At 41.8% G+C, this 25,026-nt stretch overlaps 1 protein-coding gene across 4 annotated transcripts in view; it reads right to left on the bottom strand.

The window, feature by feature from the left end:
• Positions 1-25,026, bottom strand: part of LOC102561330 (enoyl-CoA delta isomerase 2) — a 173,609-nt gene that overhangs the window by 121,795 nt on the left and 26,788 nt on the right. For all 4 annotated transcript variants that reach the window (XM_019490480.2, XM_059724352.1, XM_059724353.1 and 1 more), the window contains one exon: positions 22,805-22,874. In XM_019490480.2, coding sequence (XP_019346025.1) covers positions 22,805-22,874 — 70 coding nt within the window. The remainder of the gene's footprint in view (positions 1-22,804; positions 22,875-25,026) is intronic.

The following is a 25,026-nucleotide window of genomic DNA, read 5'->3' on the forward strand; positions in this document are numbered from 1 at the left end:
AAATTTGCAGTGATTGGGTTGGAAACATGATGGGTAAATATATAAAACCAAGAAAATTGCTTCTTACAGGATCTTACAAGTATATGTTGCTATTTACATTTATTATAACACAGCATAGAACCTTTAACAACAGCCAAAATTGAGCACTGATTTTTGTAAGTGTCCCTTATGTTTATTAATAAATCACCTTAGATCCAACTGTTAATTTTCTCATAATTTGTTAAGAATACATTTTTGCCTTTAGAACAGCCATGGTTTTGATGCACCCACTGAGAATTTGTCTTGTCATGAGGACATCAGGGACTGCTGTAAATTAGGATTAGATGAGAGATCTCCTTTTCTTCACAGGTCAGAACACTCAAAATGTCCTGGATCAAGTCTTCCTGTTCGTTGACTCCATAATAGGGTGGATTAGCCACAGTCCTTTCTTTTTGTGTGGGCAGACAGTGGAGTAAAAAATGGCATAATGTGCCATTATACTGGATGTATCTGTGCTCATTCATCACCACACTACCCAAGGTCTTGTTTTTAATTTCATTACCTAGAAAGCAACTAGTGTGGATAACAAAAAAAATGAAATAACTTGGAAAGAAATCCTCAATGCCATTTTATTTAATTCTAAGGAAGGGAAACTTTGTTTTATGAAGCAGCTGGCTTGTGTGTTTTGTTCCGTTTGGCCTTGAAACCAGAGAACCAGATTGTGGCTATGGAGTAGAGGAGGCCATGAACAGGGGGGCCTGGGTGGCGGTCCCTTGCTAATTGTACCAGAAGCTAGCTCTAAGATAGAGGGGCAGAGATGGTGTGCTGAGACTGAAGCCCCCAGAAGGGGCTGCCATTGAGGCAGGGCCAAACCAGGACACTGAGGTCTTAATCAGTAGACTTAGGTGTAGGGTGTGGCAGCCAAAGCCCCAACAGGCCCTCAGAAATCTATGGGAGCACTCCTTTAAAGGGGAAGTACTGTGGGAGGGCAAAAGGCTGCAGTGGAGCTGGCCTGGCTGAACAGGTCCAGCTACCTCTGAGACAACTACCAGCCTTCAAAACCCCTCCCTTAACAAACAACATCAAAGTCATAGCAGACGAGAGACAGGTGGTGAAGTGCGGCCAGGAAGGAGCCATCAATCAGGACAGACGCCTACGGGTTCTACATGAGGGTCATTTTTTAAGCACTTTGGCCATTTTTAAAGGATTCTTTAGGTGAGAACATCTGCACTCTCATTGTCTGTAGAGCCTCAAAGGCACCTGGAGCACTTCAAAGCACATCTGTATATGGCCTAAGTTCACAGCAAAGAAGAAAAGAAAAGTCCTTCTGGTTAATTCCTTATAGTAGACTATAATGAGAGGGTCATCCTGCCAGCCCTATTTTAAAATTAATTATACTAGCCAGATTTGTGTGTACTATTATTCAGGTAAGATTTTTCTTTGAAAATTGATTTTATTTGTACAAATGTCATTCTGGCAAGGTAACTTCCAACTGGAACAGATTTCTAGTCTGTCAGTCTAGGTAGCTGAGACTGCCTTGTACAATTTTTCAGAGCAAACCCAAGTCTATGCCTTTTCAGATGACAGGACCAAAACAAAGTACTAATTTTTTCCAGGCCCTTAGCTGGTGTGGCAAATGAAATAAAGCTGCAGGCATTATACTGCATGCAGTTCTTGAAAAGAACTACCTGGATTCAGAACCCAACTTCACTCTTTGCTTGGTTATTAGAGCAGACATTGCAGCAAGTAGTGATGACTTTATGAAAAATGAAAATGTCAAAAAGGGCTCAAATCCATTATTTTTCTGTTATAGCTACGGTACAGTGTTCTTGCATCTGATATGGAGAGAGATAATTTGACAGTGTACAAAAATGCACTCAGGGATACTTTGTTTGTTTTATTTTTTCAATGTTCTGTTTAAAACACTGTGTGCAATATTCCCCTACTTGCTTAAGAACCTCAGTGTATGTGGTATAAAGTAAAACATTTATCTCCTTCCTGGTTTAGTTCATTTCACAAATGGAGCCTAAAGAAAAATGAGATGAAATACAGTCAGATTTCCTCCACACACATGAGACTATTTCCAGGAATACTCTCCAAATGGTTTAACCCAAACTCTTATCCTCTCTCTCCATAGCACCACTTCTGCTTTCCTTGTAATATGTTCTGAGTAATCCAGCAGAATCCATACCTGCTTTCCAGATGAGATGTTCTTATATAACACTGCCATATGCACGGATGTGTCAATCCACATGATTTGGTTACAAGCTGGCTTCACCCTTTCTATAACCAAAAAGGAAATGTCCCTACTAAAATATACAACAGTACAATGGAGATAAATATGGCAGTCTTTTTTTCTTTCCAAGAATATTCCATCATTTGTATCAGAATAGGTTGGGAATGACATCCATTTTGAAGTCTTGCTGTGTAGATTCTTTGGTTAACAGAACTTTCCATTTGCTGTTTTATTTTTAGTAAACCACAGCTGTGTTCATGCCTTTTAGTATGTTATCCTGGCAAGGTCTTCCAATAGTAAGATGCAGATACAAAGAAAGGAAACATGGAAGCAGCATTAGCTAACAGCAGTCGGCAAATAAATTCATGAATGGTATTACAGTAATTATGTGTCAGAGTCCAAAATGTCAAGGTGTAAATGTGTGAGAGAGATCTGTTAGCTACACCTTCTGAAGAAAGCCTGGTGCTAAGTTCTTCCAGATCCATCTGAATTATACACTTCTTTATGCATTTAGTCTGGGATTTAAACAATACAGTTTGACCATTCCTGAAGTAAAGCATCCTCTTTCTCTTCTCATAGTAATACACTTGCTGCTTGTCAGAATATCTTTCTGAACCCTTTTGTTACATAGAAAATGACTGTTATAGTTCAGTCCCTAGGACTGCAGGGACTAGTGATTGGTTCTTTCTAGCAAGAATAGCATTAGCACAAGCAAGCACAAGCTGCTATTTTCCCACAAAGAGAGCACCTAGAGTACAAGGATACCTCAGTCCTTCTCAATTTTTGTGCTATTAAGATTTATACAGTAATGGGTCAAATTGTGCTCTGAAATCAATGTAGGGACTCCTGATTTAGACTGATATAACTGAGAATGCAGTTTGCCCTGTATCTTTATAGAGTCACTGTTAGGTTGTTATTAGGCCTGATTTTCCACTCTGATTCTTTACAATGAATCTGACTGATAGTATTGTGTAGGCACAGCTCTGAGTTGGCCTAAAAAGAGGAAGCACAGAACTGCATTGTCTTCAGGAACAGTATTTGGAGGCAGAATATCTTAAAATCCCGATAGCACATAGAGGCAAATTCTAGAAGCTACAGTCCTTAGTGAGGTCCAGCTTTTTTTGCACAGGGTTGTGCAAAACGGCACTGTTCCATTCTGTCTTCAGTTTTAAGGTCTGGACGGAACAGTGTTTTGTATCAAAAATAATTTTGATTCAAAACAGCCTCATTGTTTTGCTTCGTCAAAACAGTAAGGCTGTTTTGACCCTGTTTCGACCATTTCACCAGACCATGGGGCTGGGGAAAGGAACTCAGCCCAGCTGGGCTGAGATGCCAACCCCGGCCGGGGGTGGTAAGTAGCCCAGCTGGGCTGACTTCTTAGATCGCATGGCGGGGCAGGAAGGCAGCCCAGCTGGGATGCCTTGCCATCTCCTGTGTGATTACACCCCAGCTGGGCTGCCTTGCAATCCCCTGCACTAGATCTTGCCGGATCTTGCACTGGGGATGGGAAGTCAGCCCAGCTGGACTGACTTCCTATCCCCAGTGCTATGGTCAAAACATTTCAACTTTTGAAATGTTTTGACTAGCCTCGTTTTGTTTCAAGGCTATTTTGACAGCCTTTGTTTTATTTCAATTTTGGTGTTTCAACCTCAAAATAAGTCGAAACAGTGTTGAAATGAAACAGCCATTGAAATTTTGCACAGCCCTACAACTTACTTCCCACAATCTGTTGGGCTGTTCATAGCAGGGGCAGGGCCCTCAATCTATCTTCAAGGCAGAGCTCTGAAGGGAAAACAGTTCCTGATTTTTGTCAATGCTGCCGGAGGCCCTTACATTGGCTGTCAGAATGGAGGAAGTATCTTTGTGTCTTCTTTCTTCACACCAGTCTCACATAAGAACAAACCCATGGAAATCATTGGCACTGTTTCAAAGTAAAACTGGCAGAACTGAACCACCAGTGATGAACCTGGTACTATTAAAAGGTAGATCCATCAACAATCTCTCAAACATAAGGATTAATTAAAATCAGAATGAATGAACAATGAGTGTATCAGTCCTTCCAATATCAAGATTTTTCTAGCATATAACTTAATTAAACCCCATAAGGTCTGTATCAGTGATTTTTTTAGTCTGTATCAGTGATTAATTTAAGCTGGTCAGAACTTTAAATTTATTTTTTGTTGGGAAATTCTGGTGTTTCAGTATTGGCTTCTGTTCTGATTTAGAACAGAAATAAATCAAAGATTTTTCACAGAATGAAATGTGAAACCATCACTTTTTAGCTGAATCAAAATGTTCAGTTGGATGTTAGGGTCTGTAGAATTGCTGGGGAGTGGCAATGACCATGAGGAAAGGATATAAGTTGTCACATGATGGCGTTTCAGGCCACTAATTAATGGTAATAAAAGAATCTCATAACAGCTTGGATGGGAAATATTCAAGAAATGTACAACACACAGCAGAGGGCTTTCCTGAAAGGAACAAAGAAAGAAGGAAAAGCTGAACTAGTGATGAGACCAGAACATTAAAGGAAAAGTGCCAAAGAGCTGAGACAGCTGGGAAAGAAGAAGTGGGAGAAGCTTTATGCAAAGTAGCAAAGAAATTACAAAGACTGAACAAAACAAGGTTTTGGGAAAAAGAAGCTGAACAACTTAGAGGAAATATTAGGAAAGCAGGTCATAGAAACCACTTATAAAGCAAGTTAAGTTATATGGAGACACAGTTGGTCCCACAGTACAAGCAGTCAAAAAGACAATGGAAGAGGTGAGAGCAAATGCTGAAAAGGGGTGGGCATATGGAATTGCATTTTGACTCGGTACTAAACCTTGCAGTCCATCCAAATGCACATATTCTAGACATAATACATGACAGCAGCTTGCAAGGCAGAATGGATATCAGCATTGAACTCCTGTCAGAAGAAGAAAAAGAAAGAACAGTGAAGTAAAAAATAGGGAAATCTGCAGGAACAGACAACATAACAGCTGTGCTGTTAAAAGCCAGTGGGACAAGTGCCATGAAAGAATTAGGAAAAATATACAAAAAGGTATGGAAACAAGAAGTACCAGATGACTGACTAAAGGCAATAGTTGTACCAATCTTGAAGACAAGAGATCCTGCTAATCCATATAATTATAGAGGTAGGAGCTCATTGCCAGTACCAGAAAAAATCATGATGAAACTAATTGTCAACAGATTAAAGCCCACTTCAGAAGAACTAGTAGGCAAAGAACAGCTTTCCACCCAGCTGGGATTGAACTGATCAGATATTCAATTTCCAGCAATTGATAGAAAAAAGCAAAGAACAGGAATAAATATTTTTTTTAATTAATTTCAAGCAAGTATTTGACTCAGTTTGGAGGGGAGCATAATGGAAAGCAGCAAAGTCATAATGCTCCAGATAAAACAACAGTCATTGTAAAAAATATATCAGAAGATTCCTGCGGTCCCATAAGAAATGGTTGAAAATTAAGATGCTGCTTCAGGTCAGAGTTTGGTGTGAGACAAGGAAACATGGAATCATTTCCAGTTTTCATTATTTTCTTGAGCTGGGCTTAAGTCAGATGAGCTGGAGACCATGGCACTTGATGATCTAGAATTAAGATCCTAAAGTTATATGATTGAAGTCATACAACCAGTAAATACATTTCAGTCAATGCAGTTACTCTTGCGTTCCTTAGAAAATTAGTGTCTCCAACTTGGCCTTGCAATATATGCCAAGGGGCAAATTAGTTGTATCTAGGAATAGGGATAGATAATAGGGATAGAAAGATCAAGTGTGGAAGTGGAGCAGCAGTGAAGTTCTAGAATAAGGAGATTCTTGTGTGCAACTTGGAAGATTGATCAGTAGTGACAGCTCTATTAAGGAAGAGGTTGATATGAGATGTGTCTCAGCCTAAGGGCTGCACAGAAATTGATCAAATTAGGGAGCAAGAAAAATATTATGTTTGTTATCAAAGTAGAACTTTATCAAACCAGCATACCAAAAGTATTGCTGTATGAAGTGGAAGCAATTTCATTAAATGAAACCCATCAGAAAGCTGAAGGCAGTAAAAACAAATTCTTTGAGACATAATGATATAAAGTGGAATGATTTAAAGCCAAAGCAAGAACTTAAAAAGAGAGTAGAAAGTGATATCAAGGCTTGGGGTTGGCTATAATTGAAAAGATGACAATGGTGGAGACAACGAAGGTGGCAAACATGATATGCAGAGATATGACCAAACTGGGCTTCATGGTGGAACAAGTCCTCAACTGGAAAGAATGGCAGTGCTGTACTGCTTCCTGGGTCTGCAAAGATGTTCTGGGGTGAAATAGAAGAAAAAAAGATTTTCTGAGAGCAAAATGTTCCATCAAGAAATTTTCAATCAACTCAAATTATCAACAATGTCTGTTGCTGATAACTTTTTTAGATACATGTGCTCCCAATGGTACAGCACTATCAGGGATCCTAACAGGCACCCCAGCCTGCACAAATTGCCTAGTGAGCCCCACCTTCCTGGGACTTTGACTGGTAGCCCTAACCCAGCTAACGACTCCATCTGGCCACTGTCTGGGCCTCTTGATCGGATGCTGGGAGACCAGCTTCCTCATTTAGCTCCAACTGTGACAGGAAAGTCTAGGCCAACAAGCCTCTCTGGCTGAAGATCCGCTATAGCAAGTCTCTGTGATCTAGAACACCTGATTTCCTGACCCTGTTTGCTGTGTTCCTGGACTCTGGTATCTGGATTGTCCCTTGGAATTGGAAATGGTCTCTGGCTCATGATCTTTGACTCAGCTTGTGATTTGGACCTTGTCCCTGGATTTCCCTTGGATCTGGTAACCTGATATGTTTCCTGATCCCTGACTGGGCCTGTGTTTTGGTTGCTGCCTGTCCTCTGGTAACCTAACCATTACAAAAGACTGCCCGTGTTGGTCCATTACAGCTTGGCTGGGCTCCATTTTGCCTAGAAGGTCAGTATTTGCTGCAGAGCAGGGTCCATTCCCATGAATAGCTCCTTAGCCACTGAGGTTCCCTTAGAGGAGGGGTGGGCTAATATTTGGGGCTGAGAGCCACTTACTGAGTTTTGGCAAGCCATTGAGGGCCACATGACAGGCAGCCAGGGACAGATAAATATTAATTTTCTCATTTTTTTAGGGGCCCCACGGACAGGATAGAATGGCCTGGTGGGCCGCATCTTGCCCCCCAGGCTCCATTTTGCCCACCCGTGCCTTAGAGGCTTTAATGGCTTCCTGCAGGGCTTTTTTAGCAAAGGCCAAAGCACTTCAGGGTCAGCTCAGATGAAGACCCCTTGTCAAGAGCGGAAAGCCCTGAGGGCCCAGGTTCCTGCTTACTTGCTTAGCACCAGCCTTCCAGACAGCCTGTGAGCTAGAAGTATCTTTGCCCACTTTGATGGCAGCCCTAGGAATTTTGCAGGGGTTCTTCACCAATGCCACCATGTATTTAGTACATGCCCCCAGATCTACCCTTTTGATAATATGAAGGTGGGTGTGATGATCAGCCTCATTTCTTGAATTTGGCTTGTGCTTTGCTGCAGCAGTCAAGTTCCCTCGAGACTAGCCTAACTACTAGACCAGACTTCTCATGACCCAGTCCCTTACAAGTACACCCAAACAGATTAATTTCTAGTAACAAATTGTATCCAATTATTGTTTTTCCTCCAGTGAAAGAAACTTGTGCTGTAAATACTATCCATGTCCTTAATTGCTCACAGCAAAGCCAGCTGGTAAAACAGAAAGCACTCCACCATGATTTATAGAAAGCCTGGACTGTGATGTAACTATTATGATTTCGTAGATTATTTTTTGTTAAACTTCTGTCAGAGTATTTTCATTATTTCATACCACAGATTAAGGCAGTGGTTCTCAACCTTTTTTGGACCAGGACCCATTTGTAAACATCAATGACCAGTCTGGACCTAATGCCCCTCACTCCCAACCCACTGCCCCCCACCCGCAGGCCCCAGTCCCCCAGTATGTGGGGTGGGGGTGGGCATATGAGATTCATGAGGGGCCCCAAGCAACCCCTTGAAGGCTGGAACTCTGCCAGCCTGCAAGGAAAAAGCCATGTTTTGCCATGTTTTCTCCTTCAAAGGAGAATCCATTTTTAAAGTTTGTTGATTCATTTTTAAAGTTTGTTTGCAACCCTTTTATATATTCTTGTGATCCACTTTTGGGTTGTGACCCACAGGTTGAGAAATACAGGACTAAGGTATGCAGTGTTCATTAATATACTGGAACAGCATACCAAATAAAAATGTCTTGGTTGTCACTGATATTCTTGGATGGCAACAGATCTTGACAAGCTTGAAGTAGTGGGACTACAATGTTCTGTAAATATGCTTGCTCAGCTCACCAAATCCATAATTTAGTTTGAATAAATTCAAGAAGTTACAAATGCTTACCATAGACCCACTACAGGTAGGCCTGCTTCTATTTCCAAAGCAACCAACAGTAAAATTCCTATTGACTTCAGTGGAACAGAAAAACAGATTTCCCTCCCTAGATTGGACCATAACTCCCACTAAATCAAGAAATTATTGAGGTCAAACTGATTGGCCTGTAGTTCACTGGATCTTCCTTCCTCCCTTTCTTGAAGATGGGCACTGCACTGGTCCTCTTCCAATCTTCAGGCACCTTGCCCGAGCACCACAAGTTCTTGAATATCCTTGCCATTGGCTGTGCTATGATGTTAGCCAGTTCCTTTAGCACTCTTGGGTGCATTCCATCCAGGCTGGCTGATATGTGGATGTCCAGCCTCTTAAAGTGTTTCCTCAAAGATGATGTTAATGATGGGCACATGTTCGTCCTTCCCTTGGTGATCCTGCATCTTGTCGGACAGGGTGATCCCACTGGGCTGATGGAAGACCAATATAGTAACATAGTAATGTCACTGTACTGTGACATGTAGAAGCACCCTTTGAGAAGGATTTTCAAAAGTACTAAGGGTACAATTCTGTTTCACTTAATGGATGACCAAAGTGCAGCTTGTGACTAAGTATGAGTGGATGGCTCTAGTGCTGGAGTGATTCAATCACTTCCTCTGGGCATGCTGGTGGCCCCCATTATAGGATAACCCTCAAGGGATCCTTGAAAGCACTTTTTTTGAGCAACCATGAGCTGCTTGAGCATTTGTATATTGTCCATCTGAGCCATGTGTCTGTTCCATTACAGCTGGATTGTCACGGTTAATGACTCAATGGACACATAGGTAGCACTGTTTGTCATTGGCCCTCTTGTTGTACCATCTCACTTGGAGTAGAGCATGAAGGTGCTGCTGGTGGATGTTGAGAAGAGTGTACATTCATTAGTAGAAGAATTTCCAAGTCTCATGTCTGTACAGCTGTGTGACAAGCACAATATCATTGTACACTTTTAATTTGATGGAGACTTTGATCCTACACTAACTGCATATTTGCTTTGTAAGCCTGCCAAAGATCATGCTAGCTTTAAGTATGTGAAAGACTATCTGCTTGTCAGTGCTGGTACAGTCATTCAAAGCAATCTGAAGATAAGTGAACTCATGAACAACTAGGAGTTCAAATCTGCCAATGGATGTAGGAGTGATCTACTTTTTTCCAGGGGCTGGTTGACACAACCTCAGTTTTCCTTAGACTTATGGTTAGTCCAAAGCTGGTTGCAGAGGCAGTGAAATTGTCTGCCAGTATTTGGGGTAGGCCACCAGCACATAGTCATCAAATATAAAAGTTCCTGTGTTGGCTGTTAGTCTACTGTGTTTGAAGTTGGCAATCTGGAGAGTTTCTATAAGCTGCATTCAGTTCACTAGCAAAGGTCCAATGCCCAAATTGAGGTTGCAAATTTCCATGTTCAACAGCACATCATAGAATAGTGAATAAGATTGACTCCATGCTGCATATTTATTTGACATCAGTTGTCACAGAGAAGGAATTTGATAGGACACTGCTGACATTTCCCTGCCACATAGACTGTTGTGACGCTGGGCCAAGCCTCCAAGAAACTTTCTTGAATGGATAAGCCTTTCAGCAGGGTTTTTGAATCTAGGTCAGTTCACCAGATCCCATAATTTCATCAAGTTGATAAAAGCCACATAGAGGTTGATGTTCTTTTCTGTGCTCTACACTGGAGTTGCCAAACAGCAAAAATTGAATAAACCATTATATGGAATTCACAATGTGATGCCAAGAGCTTCCTTTCTACAGAATGCAAGAGCAGTCAATTGAGGAGATTATAAGAGAGGATCTTGCCAGCTGTGTCCAGAAGAAGAAACCTTACAATTATGGCAGTTGGACTTCTCTCCTTTGGTCTTATAGCTTATGACAAGTACTACATTTAGGAGTCATGTAAGACAATCCCTATGGCCCCAGTTAGACAGATTTAAACTTCTGGTCATTCATGAGTCTGGAATTGGTTGGCATTACCTTGGCATTGTTGTACCGGTGCTGACAAGGAGACAACCTTTTACATCCAGAAAGTTGGTGCAATTACTCAGTTCAAAGCTTTCAGCTACCTTTAGATTTCAGCATGAATCTAGTTCCCTTCCTGTTGTCAAATGTGCCACCATGGTATTGACCCCAAGTATGGTTGGCAGCTCCTCTCAAGCAACAATGGGCACTCTAGTGCATTTCCACTGGTAACTATGTTGACATTGAGCAGATGTTGAAAGTGTTGGTTGCACACACTGTCTTATGCCTTCACGATCTATGATTAACCTATTTCTATTTCTGCTTTTAATCATCATTGTCACATCCCTCACTGGCTCATAAACTGCCTTGAAACCAACACAGAACAAGCACATATGGTGTCTGTCACCATATGCCTAGTTTCACAGCCTTGCACACAGCCACAGATCTTTCATCTAACTTAACCTGATTTAGACCTTATAACACACTTTCCAGTATGTTTGCTGTTAAGTCCAGATGAGTCAGCACAGCATGGGAGTGCTCTGTTTGTTCCTTGAGCAAAACTGAAAGTCCTCACCATTGGCGTCAAAGCAGTTGTTGTCACCTCGGATACAATGCCAGTTTGCTCACAGATGCAGTATATAGAAGCCCTTAAGGTCTGCCATTCTTCCCTCATATATTAGCATCACTGGAAAGGATGTCAGCAGTAGATAGAGCTGCAGTCAGCTTCTTGCTTAATTCTCAGCAATGAGTAAACAAAACAAAAAATCAGACCACGCCATTCATATTAGAATTGCACAAGAACAATTAGGGCTGGGTTCTCTTCCACCTATTAGGCACATAAGTGCACTTAAATGCCAACGTATGATTCCCTTCTACCCTGCTCAAGTTTCTGAAAAAACAGTTAAGGCAAATGGTAGGGGATGGGGAGGGTGGGTCTCCTCCTTTTTGCTGCTCTTTTGTGACTGGGTCTTAATAGTTAGATAAGAATGTGTTTTAAAAGTAGATTTTTCAGGAATTTGAACAAGTGGACTATAACTGCTCAAAGGGGCTTAAATCTATTCTATTCCATAAGCGATACTTTGTGTGAATGTAAGAAGATAATATTAATGCAAACTCAGCTTCCAGCCAGTAAAGCTTGTTGAAGCCTAGAAAAGACACCATGAGCCAAGCCTGTAAGAAGAACTTGCCTGAAATTAGTTTTTTATGATTTTTTTGGAAGGGGAGCTTTCATTAGAAATCAAAAATCAGAAACTCCTTGATTTTTATTTTTTGGGGAGGTGGGGGTGGATTTTTTCCTCTTAGTTTTTTTAATATCTAGCATATTTTTTTCCAAAAACTGGATGTTTACTATGGATCTTTTGATGAAAAATACATTTTCCTTTTAAAAAGAAACCTGTCCACCAGCTCTACTTCCACCTTATCTAAACCTCTCACTAATTTGTTACCATGAGAAATTAAACTGATTTATGAGCTCCTGTGCTTAATTATAGGAGATACACATTCATTTCCTCAAAAACATAGGCAATGTCATGTGACCAGTCACAACACAGCTTCCATTTCAAATAACAAGTATCAGATGCTCTTGGCAAGCCGTTCATCATTAATCTGAAAAAAAACCTTCTCACAAAAGAAATAAATCATCAAGTGATTACAAATAAATGAATGACTGAAAATAAAATCTGCTTGCAGATGTTCTGTGAATAGACAAAGGCTAACTGTTTGGGAAAATTATTCTCACTGAATCACCAGCTCATCTCTAATTATGTCATTTTGTGACTTCACTTGGACTTTTGAGTCTTCAGGAGTCTACCTACATGGTTCTTTTTTTTTAGGAGCAACCCTTATATATCATAATGATAGGCATCTTAAATGAAGCTAAGAGAACTATCTGGCCATTTCTGTGTTCACCCATATGGTATCTGGTTGCATTCAATACATTCTAAAAATAGAGGCTATTTGGGTAATATGCAGCCAGAAGCATTTTCAAATTTCAGACACTGTCTGAGTTAGTAAGTCTTCCATTTCAGGATTCTTGTTTGAGCCAAACTCCATTGAAAAGGAAAGCAAGATGTGGTCTTTAATTTGAGGAAGCAATCAAATTGTTTCCATGATCTCAGCCTATCACCTAGGCTAAAGAGTTTGTTATAGTCCAAAAAAAAATTCTAGGCAGATTCCAGGCCTGTTCTGTTCCTAGACAAAGAAGGAAAACCATACTCTATTATCTTTGAGGAAAAGCCATACTCTTTTAGGGTTAACACAAAGAAGGATAATTCCTAACAGAAAGCATCTGAGCTGAGGGATGAAGGAAGGAAAAGCTGAGTCTTCATGAAACAAATGGATTTGTTCCTTATCTCTTACTGAAGTTCAAGTTTTACTAGTTGTTGTTTCTAGATTGTGTTCAATGGACAAGTTTCAGGCCTCAGGGAAAACTGAGAGTGAGTGGGCATGAGTGTTTTATCATGGAAAAGTAGGACTAGAAGGAACCTCCAGAGGTTATCTAGTCCAACCCCCTTCATGAGACAGGATCATCCCTATCCAAACCATCCAATGCAAATCCATTGTATCACTTAACAAAATGACATGTTCAACCCTGACACAACCACAAGACATGACACCCTACCTTCCACAGGTAAAGTGGGGAGACCACAGTGACCATTGTTCTGCTGCTGCAAAGGTTGAAATATGCTTGAGAGATTCCAGGAAGAGGTCCATGTCCCCCACTACAGAGGAAGGCAACTCCCCCCCTCCCCCTTGTATTTACCCATATGATCATGGGGTAAAATTCCTTCCTGATCCCAATATGGCAATCAGTCTGGCCCTGAGCAGAGGGGTAAGCCACTCTTGTCAAGAATTTCTGGGTTTAAGTCCCAGCAGAAGCATTGACACACCGAAGTCAAAATCCCCAGGCTTGGCTGCAGCCAACACCCAGTGTTTCTGAAGAAGCAGGAAACCCACTCTGACACATGTGGCAGCAGGAAGAGAGAAACAATTCCTTCCTGGCCCCATGTGGCAACCAGCAAAACCCAGAAGCATAGCAAATACCTATGACAGAATATAGGCATGGCCAACCTTAGCTTATCCCTGACCAATGCTTACCCAACCTCTTCCTGAACACCTCCATTGATGGCAATTCCAAAACTTCCCTAGGCAGCCTATTCCACTGCCTGCCTCACTGCTCTAATAGTGGAGAAGTGTTTCATGAAATACAATCTAAACCTATTTTGCAATGTCAAGCCACTGGTCTGTGTCCTATTCTCTGCAGCAACAGAGAAAAGGTGTTTCCCCTCTTCTTTATGGCATCCCTTCAAATATTTGAAGGCTGCTATCATGTCCCCTCTTTATCTCTTTTTCCACAAGCTGAACATGACTAACTCCTTCAATGTCTCCTCATATGACTTGCCTTCCAAGGCTTATGTCATTCACCTCTGAATCTTCTCTAACTTTTCCAAGTCCTTTTTGAAAGCTGTATTTAGTTTAAATTAAAGTTGAAGGCTCTCATAAAGTTTCCCTGTTCTCAGTCCAAGATATTGGACATGGTATTGTCATAGATGGCAATTTTTCTCCTATTTTTTGTATAAACTTATTAATATTTCTCTTCAGTAAATCCAAACACAGCTTGACAACATGGTTTCTGTTGCCTCCTGCTATTGCTTTTAACATCTAATTGCAAGTGAAAATACATATCCAAAGACAAAAGGAGTAAGAAGTTTCTGGCTGACACTCAAGTTGCATTATTGAAGGAAAGGGCCTGACCCTGCATTTAATGGGATATTTTTTGTACAGGGGATGCAAACTTTATTTAGGTTGCATCATTAAGGTGGTTTGAGGGGGAAATCAACCCCCTCCCACCTCTATTGCCACCCTATTCATGTGGCTCTCCCAGTCTTAACAACAGTGGATGGCCCTATATAGGTGACTATCTTCTAGACCAGCATTTCTCAACCCATAGACCATGACTCAAAAGTAGGTTGCAAAAATATAGAAAAGGGTCACGAACAAACTTTAAAAATGGATCAACAAACTAAAAATGGGTTCTCCTTTAAAGGAGAAAAACATGGGAAACTGTGATTTTCCCTTGCAGGCTGACAGTGTTCCAGCCTGTGAGGGGCTGTTTGGGGCTTCCCTTACCCCCCACACAACCACCTCCTGCCCCACACACTGCGGGGCTGTGGGTGGGGGGTGGCATGTCAGGAGGGAGGGGCACTGGGTCAAGACTGGCTATCAACGTTTATAAATGTGTCCTGGTACAAGAAAGGTTGAGAACCACTGTTCTAAACTATCTCAGAGATCTACCACACTAAGAAGCTACAATAGCGCTGAAGATTTTGCTAAATAAATCTTGGGTTGATTCTCCAATCTGTTACACCTGTTTCACATTGCTGTGTCTTTGCCAAAAATCAGTGGTGATCCTAGAATTGCCAATTCTCTGATGATGGGGTTGCAGGATAAGGTGGAAGAGAGTGCATAAGTGGTTTCTCATGGAACTAAATGCAAGGTCCAGCAAAGAAAGCCAGAGAGAAGGAAGCTGCTATAGTGGAGGCCAAATCAACAAGGATTTTAACATACACTTACAGTTCATGGGCATTTCCATAGTCTTTACATTGTTGATGCAGTTTGCCAGAGATGATTAATGTAAGGGGATCCCATGTAAAACCAAAAATGATCTTTGACAAAATTGCTTTAATGCTTCTTTTGATGGAAATTTCATTATGTGACGTGAAAGTGTTTGCCTTTCAGCTTGTCATTAAAAATAAGAATTGGGGGGAAAAATTAGGAACAAAGACTAAAATTAAAATTACTGAAATTAAGATGTCTTCATTTGAAACAAGCAACCTTTCATCATCTGAGTATTCTGCTGTTAATCCTCAGATAATTGAGTTATACTCAGCTGTCCTCAACTACTCTGCTCTTGGCTCATGAATAAAGGTCATGCTATGCTTACACTTTGTTACTATAAATGCCACAACAATTTGTTGCAAGTAGTGTTACTGAAGATAGTACTCTGACAACTGTTGCTAACTCCCTTGTTCTTTAACTCTTTTTGTCTTAAAATACATATGTTCAGTAGTATTACGAGCATTTTTTTCTCTGCTACCCAAATAGGTTGTACTGGCACCTACTGCCAATTTATGAGAAATTCAGTCTCTTTTTCTGCTTGAGGATTGTCTGAGAATGGACTGTGATCTTCTTGGTTGTTTCCATTGTTCCAAAGCAACTAATGCATATTTAGGCAGATGTCTTGTGGTTGGTATGCAAGCAGTTGTCTGAGTATTTTCTATCTGCACTAAGATTATGTCAGTCACATAGTATTACATTAGTTCCCTTATCTGATGTATCTGCAAACACCTTCAGCACTTTAATTCAGTGGTTTTCAAACTGTATTCCAAGAAACCCTGGGATTCTATGATGGGTCATCAGGGTTCTGCAAAAAGACTATGATGATATTAGAAAATGCTTCTTACCTTAAAAATACTTCATTACTTATACAAAATACCCAACAGTAAAACTACCAATATGTTTTGTGATACAATAGCCAACTTTCCAGCTTTACTTTGTTTGTGAAGCACCTGCTCCTGAAAAACTTATTAATCCCATTGGTCAACTCTTTGAAGTAATGGTTTGCAGGATTGAGACCTTACCTGCTAAGTTAGGAGCTGGTTTTGCCACTTTTACTCACATTGGGCATGTCTACATGTGCAATTAATGTGACTGAATTTACTCTGGCATAAATAGTACTGAAGTAAACTAATCTGGGCACAGCATCTATACATGCACCCAGTGACAGAAGCAAATTGAGCCCAAGGACGTCTACACAAAATGTTTACTGCATAGTTGATTAACTGTGCAGTAAACATCCATTTTTTGTGTGCAGTCAGACACTGTCCTGACTGGCTGGGGCACAGGGTGCTTCAGTGTGGGGCTAGCGGGCAGGCAGCCCCAACACTGAAGCACCTTCATGCCCCAGCCAGCCATTCTGCAGCATGTGGATCCCCGTCACAGCAGCCAGCCCACGGCTGCTCTGACAGGGCTCCACATGCTGCAGAGCCCCTCCAGCAGGGCTTCATATGCTGTGGAGCCCCTCCACAGCACCCAGAGCCCTGCTGGAGCAGTTCTAGGCCAGCTGCTTTGATGGGGCTCCATGTCCTGTGACCTGGCTGGCTGGAGCATGACGGTGCTTCAGCACAAGGGTTGCCTGCTGGCTCGCCCCATGCTGAAGTACCCTCATGCCTCAGCCAGCCACTTTGTAGCACATGGAGCCCCACTGGAGCAGCCCTAGGCTGATAGACTGAGCCCTGGGCCCCCTGCCAGTCCAGGCTGTTCCAACTGGGCTCCATGTGCTGCACACAAATAAACAGTGGAGCACTATGATTTGGAGGTTTTTTTGCTTTTGGGTGCACATTCAAATGGCACATCCAGGAGCAAAACATATCGAGCAGTAAGCTCTGGAGTTTGTTCATGTGCATTAATCACACAGCTGGCCACTGCTGTCAAGGCACCAGCCCTGTGCTTTAAAAGGTTGCCCACTGTTTGTTATCTGGCCACATACTTCTCTGGCCCTGAGCAGTTTGCAGGCTGCTGGCACAGCCCTCCAGGATGTTGTCTTGAGAGTCTCTGCCTAGCACACAATACATGGGTGCTACGGCCGATCACCACAGCTGCTTCTGGGAGTGGCTGCAACCGCTTCTGGGAGCACAGCGGCGCTCCACTCCCTAGCCAATGCTTCTGGGAGCACCGGCACTCTTGCCTGCCCCCTTTGCCCATTGCCTAAGTGGTGAGCATGGCTGGTCAGGGGGTGCACATGCACTCCCGTGCACCCCCTATGTGTCACCACTGACATGATGGACGTTTCTCAGCCTCCCCCGAGCAGTGGCAAGGATCTGTGGACAGCCCCAGACCACTGCTTGTGGTCTCAGACACAGACCCACAGCACCCTCAGGGCCTTGGCCTTGACTAGCACTGCTGACTGAACCGTTTTGTCTCCATTCCAATATTCGCCAGGCCACATCCACATAAGCATGGATGTTGGCTCTTGTTGCCTGGCCAAACTGCTGTGGACTTCAACATCCCTTTGGATGGCTATGAGGTCTGCTGTCTCCTCATGGCTCAGTTGGGTCCCTGTCCCTGTGTGTCAGTAGGTGAGGGACCCAACATGGTGGCAGCTGGCAGGGGCCTCAGCAGGTCAGACCTGGGCTGTAGGCGGTGGCGTTGGGTGGCAGGTACCCACAGTGGTAGGACACGGGGCCCAGGGAATAGGCCCAGGCTGGCGGGAGCCTCCATGAGGCAGCCCAGGGTTCTGGGTCATGGCATCAGGTGCTGAAGGAGCTGCCCAGGCCACAAGGCTCCTGAAGCTGCTGAGCCATGCGGCTTGGCAGTAGGCAGGAGTCTGACACCCTGCTGGCTCAGCTGACCAGGCGCAATTTATGCCCACATCCCCATCTACACATGTGTTTAATTGTACTTATTTACTCTGCCATTGGATAGTACTTGTGTCTGATGGGACTAACCTACAGCACAGTAAATTAGTCTACACCAGCTTAATACTGGCACATGTGTAAATGGTGACACTTTGGCGCACAGAAAATTAGTCTACTCCACAGTAAAGCATGCATGTGGTTGCACTCATTAAATAGTAACTCTGATTAGTCCCACTGAAGTCAATGGACATAGCATGAGCATAGGTAATCAAATCTACCTCTTAGAAACTTACAGCGGGTCTCAGTCATAAAATTCTATTATACGTCATACTGTAGCAGCTATATGGAAGAGACAATTTCTTCCTTCGATAAGAAGTCAGAAGAACATATTTCCATTGTTTAACAGAGAAGTTCATCTTCTTTAGTTCAGGGCTGTGTTTTATCATATTCTTTCAGCCTTTATCTTCCAGTCTTTTTCAAAGAATCATAATTCCTGTTCCCACACTTGCTCTTTCTCTGAAAAGTCCTTCTTATCTCAGCTTCTTCATGCTCCCCTCTCTCAAAGTCTCTTATTCTCTACCCCTTTTCCAGCACACCACAATTCTTTTCTCTCTCTCTCTCTCTCTCTCTCATCTTGGGCTGTGAAAATTTGGATGGGGCAAATGTCTAAAATTAGATGGATGTTTGTCTAGTGCATGATGACAACTAGCAGGTGCAATGGTGTCTGATCCTGCAATATGCTAGAGCAGTCATTGCCTTATGAGACTATTCAGTCCTTTTGGACTTTGCGTACAGAATTATTAATACCTGCAAGAGAAAATATATTTTTCTCAGTACAAATAGTGGATCATTAAAACCTTTCCTCTCCTTAGCAGCTTCAATAGGACTTTCTGGCACTATAAGCATTGAAAGTTAAGTGTCCATATATCAGTTCTGAGTGAAAAGAGATAGTGTTATTTTGCTCAGGCAGTATGTTCTCTTTCTCCCCCCACAAGCTCCATGCTCAAACTTAGTTTTATGTTATTTAGCAGTTAGCAATATACTGTTTTTCATACTTAACTTTCCTATATTAACACACAGTATTTTATCTCATTATTTGGAACAACTTTAGCAGAGTCAACATTTAAGTGCATTCACTTGGGAAAGTTAATACTCTGTTAAAATGAGTAGGGACAATTTAAATCTCTTTTGGTATCAGTCAAATGTCTCTGCTTGAACTCTGTGACAACAAAATACTGAGTTACACAACCTGCTGCAGAAGGAAAAGTTATATTAAGGTTATTTAACTTAAAGGGAAAAAACAAAAGCTGAAAAAATAGGAGAATGTAGGAAAATTTGTGTAATAAAACACACTAAGTTAGTAAAATCCAAACATTTCCTTAATTGTAAATTCCTGGTGCTGATGCTAATAATTAATTTATTTTTTCTTGTTATGTATTTTGTACATTAGTTTTTATATATATTTTTGTCTCCAAGTACAGTATTTGTAAGTTATTTTTTTCATCTACTACAATCTCCTCTTTTCAGTATCTGTATTTATTGCTCTGTAGGGTTGTTTCGGTACAAAAATCATAGGACAAAAGCTAAGAGTACTTGGGCAGATGATTAAATGCATGAATGTAGGGGCCAGCACCGCCATTTATGGTCATTCATATTGTATACTTTGTTTTGTGTTTTCAGACCTCTGACTGAAATGTTGCTTTATATGAAATAGGTTATTCTACTGCTAAGCATGAATGACACTTGCTCTCTATTATGGTCACATCCCCACAAATGCACACATGCATTTCTTTGGGGACAAATAGCCACAACACAAAACTGTGCCACTGCTACTGATCCCCAGGGAACACCCCTTCACATGCACTGTAGCATGCGGCAAATAGCACCGGGTGGGGTAGGGAGAGGCCCTGGGGGCTTACTGGGGCTGCAGCAGCAGATATCCAGGTGCATGGAGCCTGGCTGGCAGCCGGAGTATGGCTCTGGCTGGCCAGGCTCTGGTTTCCGGTGGCGCACAGTGCAGCCACATTCGCTGCCCCACTTTTTTTTTTTGTTGCATTTTTTTTTAGATAACAGGCTTTCCCGATATCAAATTTTGGCTCTTCATGTGTGCTGGGTGCATTTTGCGGTGCCTTCAAGGCACCACACAATGCATGTTCCTACTCATGGGGACATGGCCTATGGGTCTGTCGACACAACAGAACTGATCTGGTGGGAGTGAATGAGTGGTACAGCATGCCCAAACTAACCGCTGGCCTTCATTTCAATTGCCCGCCTCTGGGCTAGAAAGTATAGTGTTAGGTGCTGTTGTTGTGGAGGTTTGTGTGTGATGCAGAGGCATGTGACTGAGGAGTTCCAGCAGCCGATTTTCATAGGCTTTGCAGCAGCTATTGACAATCTCCAGTGGCTGATTCTGTGCTCTACTACTCCCCCCACACAAACACAAGCGTAGACTAAAATAAAGGAGTACTAATCAATAGTCATTAGTGGATTACAAAAATATATGTGTATGAGCAAATATTCAGTCTAGGGAAGATAGTGCTGTGCTTTTGTTTGCTTTGTTATGGAAGGTTTTGAGGAGGAGAAGGCATGCGAACAGCAGGAAAGCTTATTCTCTGCTTGGGTCCCTTAGTGAAGACAGTTCTTGAGACAGACTTGCTATTTGGAAAGTAGGCATTGGTGTTATCCTGAGCTTCCTGAGAAAAGAGGTTGCCCTCATGCTGGTTGTGGCCACCTGAGTTCTAGAATTGGGGTAAGTGTACAGATGAACAATTAAAAGCATGTGTACCCAGACTTTGCCGCTAATATCTCCTTAAGTGGGAAGGAGGCCTTCAGTGCCTTGAACATCTGTTCCCTCTGTGCTGAGGGGCAGTGCTGGTGTCAAAATGGGACTCACAGTTAGAAGAAGGCTGATGTTACAAATAATGTATGCCCACTTTCAAAGTAGTGGTAGTGCAGAAGAGGGCACGGTTCATGTATATGTTATTGAATTAAAACATTTCCTTTTATGAGTCATTTTTGCCTTGTTAGTGGTAGATTTCTCTTTATGCATTATATATGATCTATTTTAGTTATATGATCTATATGCATTATATATGATCTATATTTTCTTAATTTATCAGGTGAGAGGTTTTATGGAGTGTAGAGCTGTGGCCATATTGATGAAGGGATAATTATTATCAGCAATACTATGCTGTCATGGAATGCCTTTATGTGCTTGGGTGGTGAGATTAACCTTTTGATGGTATTATGCATTTCCTTTTCTAAAGATGCGTATACTATTTCTCAGACCTGGTCAAAAATGGGAAGATTAATCATGGTAGTGTTGTATTTATTGTAGTCCTCAGGGTCCAGGAAAAATGTGAGAGACAAGGATTTTTGTGGGTGATATCTTTTATTGGACCAACTTTATAGTTGGGAAGGATCTAGACAAGTTTTTGAGTACCAAGTACCCTTCCTTAATACAGCTGGGAGGGAGTTCATGGATGAGTGAATTGTAGTGAATTGTTATTAAATGTACCATATGACTGTGTTTACACACAGACTTCCCCACCCTCAGAATCTGCTTTATTACACAAATGCAACAGTGCCCATTACAGCTAGTGACTCAGCCCCCTAGTCATACTCCAGCCTGTTCCATGTGACCTACCTCAGCTGGGTCTGGATTTACTCAGCTCCCCAGATGGTCACCATTGCTCACATGCTGGTTATTGAAGCCAACTGAAATGAACTGCTGCTGCCAATACTGATTGCTGTAAAAATGGATTCCGTGGCACACGCGGTGCTACTTTTACTGGCTTCTGGCAAGCATGACTACTGCCAGCCAGATGGACCTTGTAAGCAGTGAACCCCAGACCTCTTGGGGATAGCTATGGGAGGAATTTACACACTTGACACTGTGTTGGCAGAATTGTCAGTGTTGCACGGATGGCAGAGAACATCAGGTGATTAACCTTACCCAGAGATAATTTAATCAGAACCCCATTGGACAGTTAGGAACATTTTTGTGCCTGTCTGCATGATGTGTTACTATAGCCAGGAGGGGGGCAAATGCTACTGAGAATGCCATATTTCTGTAGTGTGGGGAAGGCTAATGAATTGTCTCTTTACAAAGACACTTAACCTTTCTGTAGTGGCCCATATGAATGATTAATGCTAACACATCTATAGCAGATAGTCCCTGCCTTTTAGAAGGATGATTTGGAATGCATTTTTGAAAGCTAAGTAATAAACCTTTCAGCCAGAAGCATACTTTAGTTAAGTGATGAATGTAAGTCATACAATTACAATTTGCTTGTCAGATATACATACATATTGTATTCACAGTTTTGTGGAAAAGCAGGTGCAGTGTGCTTGTGCAGGAAGCAGGGGTCTCACAGATGAGAATCATATGTTTCTGTAGTCAAGATGAATCATTGCAAGTCCCATATTCAGCTGATACAGTGTAAGAGTAAATAATCTTGTAACATTCATTGTAGTGATTGTGCATATTGCTAAAGTTGCCTACTGAAGCTTACCAAAGCCTCTGTCAGCCCTACTGTCCTGCAGCCCAGGAAATAATGTCTGAGGCTAAAGAAGGTGCCTATTTCTGTAAATAGACCACTTCCTTCCACCGCAAGGGCAGAGTAGGTGTGTGTAAAAGTTTTCAGTGGTCAGCACAAAACTTTTATGCTTGTTGCTTACAAGTGACTGAAGTTCCTGTAGTACTTTGCATTTGGATACTGTTCATTAAACAAAAGAAATTAGTGTAAAAGTTTTAGTTCTACATCTCTAATTTGAGGCGAGCATGTAGTCACCTTGACATCAAACAGGGTCAGACGAGGAAACCCCCGGGACCTGAAAACTGCGCAGAATTCCATATGCGAACTATGACAAAGCAGAAACAAATACAAATAAAATGATGAGAACAGAAGCCAGATTCTACATTCATACAATTCCTTTGTAGTTAGAGAAGAAAATACAGGGTTTTTTGTTTTGTTTTGGTTTTTTAATTGTAAAATTGGGAGAAATGGAGTTAATGAAGTCCTGCATGAAAGTGATGACAGTAAAAATTAATAAGAAAGAGAACTACTGGGAAGAATTCTACACTTATTCTAAAAAATGCCATGTTATCTAAGTAGAAATTGTGTCATGTGAATTAAATTTAGTTGCAGTAGCAGTAATAACAGTAATAACTATTTGAACTGTAGTGGTGTCTAGATAATCCAGTCCTGGCTCAGATCCCTGTTGTATTAGGTGTTGAGCAAATACAGAACAAGAAGACATTTTTCATCGTAGAAGGGTCCAGACATCATTTTATTTACCTTGTGACTCTGCAGCACCTAATACTCCTTCCCTTCGATAGCCTATACAGGTTTCCCTTGCTTTATGCTGTACATGCGTTCCTGGAAAATGATGCATAACTCAAATTTGCATAAAGGGAACCCACTTTATGATCTAACAAACAGAGATATGTTCCAAGACCTGAACTGTACTGACCCTCAGGCCCATTTCTACCACTTTTACAAGACAATTTTGGTACTCGTCAACAGCAGAGAGTACACACAAGCACAGAGCACTACCATAATGGGGATGGCAACTACAGAAACACATATCGCAAACAACAAGCAAGGAGCACAGATCCACACAGGAGACTATATTTTGGTGTGTGCCACTCCCACAATGCGCTGCACAAAGCAGCTGGCTGCAGGCTTCCACCACACTGATTGCATAAGAGTGAATTTACTGCTCATATAATGGTTTTTTGGTATAAAAAGGGTCATTGCATAAGAGCAAATTCGCACATACAGACCCCACATAAAGTGAGAGAAACCTGTATCCTAGAACAGGGATGTCCAACGGGCAGTCCTTGGGCCACATGTGACCCGTGATGGATTAATTTCTGGCCCCTGAGCTCCTGCCCAGCCACACCACCTATTACTCCGACTGCAACAACAGCTGGAGTCTCCCATCTTCTCCTCCAGCCCTCTCTCAGGCTTTTATTGCCTGCCCCCACCTCAGGAAACAGGTCAGTGGAGCATTGCATGGCCCAGGAGCTGTGTGAGAGCCTGGGCCAATGGGGCAGTCTGTTCCCAACCACTTACAAGTTGGAAAGCCCTGTCCTAGAAGAATCAAAATGCCACTCACCAGGGAAGTCTAATTGCTCTCCTCTACAGCACTGTAGCATTAACATTAATCAGTTAGCAAATGTAATAATATATCTTAACTGTACAAAAACTTTAACTTTGGAAGCTCTGTCACACTGAAGAGAGGTTTACGAGGGTACTTGTGCAATGCAGTAGTCAGCTTTGAAAGAAGAGAGGCAGCTGTATATGTTAAGACTCCCTTCACTGTTCTTATTTTCAGAGAGAGTCAGAGTAGCATTTCTGGCAGCTCACTGCATAAGATTGCAAGAGAGAAGGATGCTTTATTCCTTTCCTCATTTAAACAGATGTGCAACAGAAGCCATGATTTGTTGACTTCTAATGATTTCCTTCATTTTAATTTTAAATCTGTTTCTGGTGCATTCAGAGGCTAACATTCCCATAGCTAATTTATGGCCTTCTTCATTCCCACAGGTTCCACTTTTAGTATGAATATGCTCACTTGAAGACCTTCTGAAAGGAGGGATAGTGGCCAAGTTTGCTCAGAGGCCTGATGATTTCCATGCCTCATAGTGTATGGCAGGAGGATATAGCATCTGAAGCATCAGTCAGACCACTCCTTACTGATTTTCAGAGTGAGTAATACTGAGTTAAGTTCTGTGAAAACTTTTGAGAGAGAGAGAGAAAAAGAGAGAGAGAGAGAGTGTATTGATAAATTGTTCCAGATGACTAAAATGAAGTGTTGGAAATGCCTCCAGGGACTCATGTGATACTGTCAAGGAGCCTGCCTTCTCTCTCTTAAAGGTAACTTACAATGGCAAAAGAATTATGCTTGCTGTCTTTATTGCTAGTTTCTGATACAGAAAGAAGGCCTAACATTATTTTCGTTCAGTTTTGACTTTTTCTGACCAGCTTATTTTAACTTGGAAATGTAA

Source organism: Alligator mississippiensis, chromosome 3, assembly GCF_030867095.1.
Source record: "Alligator mississippiensis isolate rAllMis1 chromosome 3, rAllMis1, whole genome shotgun sequence".
Lineage (NCBI taxonomy): Eukaryota > Metazoa > Chordata > Crocodylia > Alligatoridae > Alligator > Alligator mississippiensis.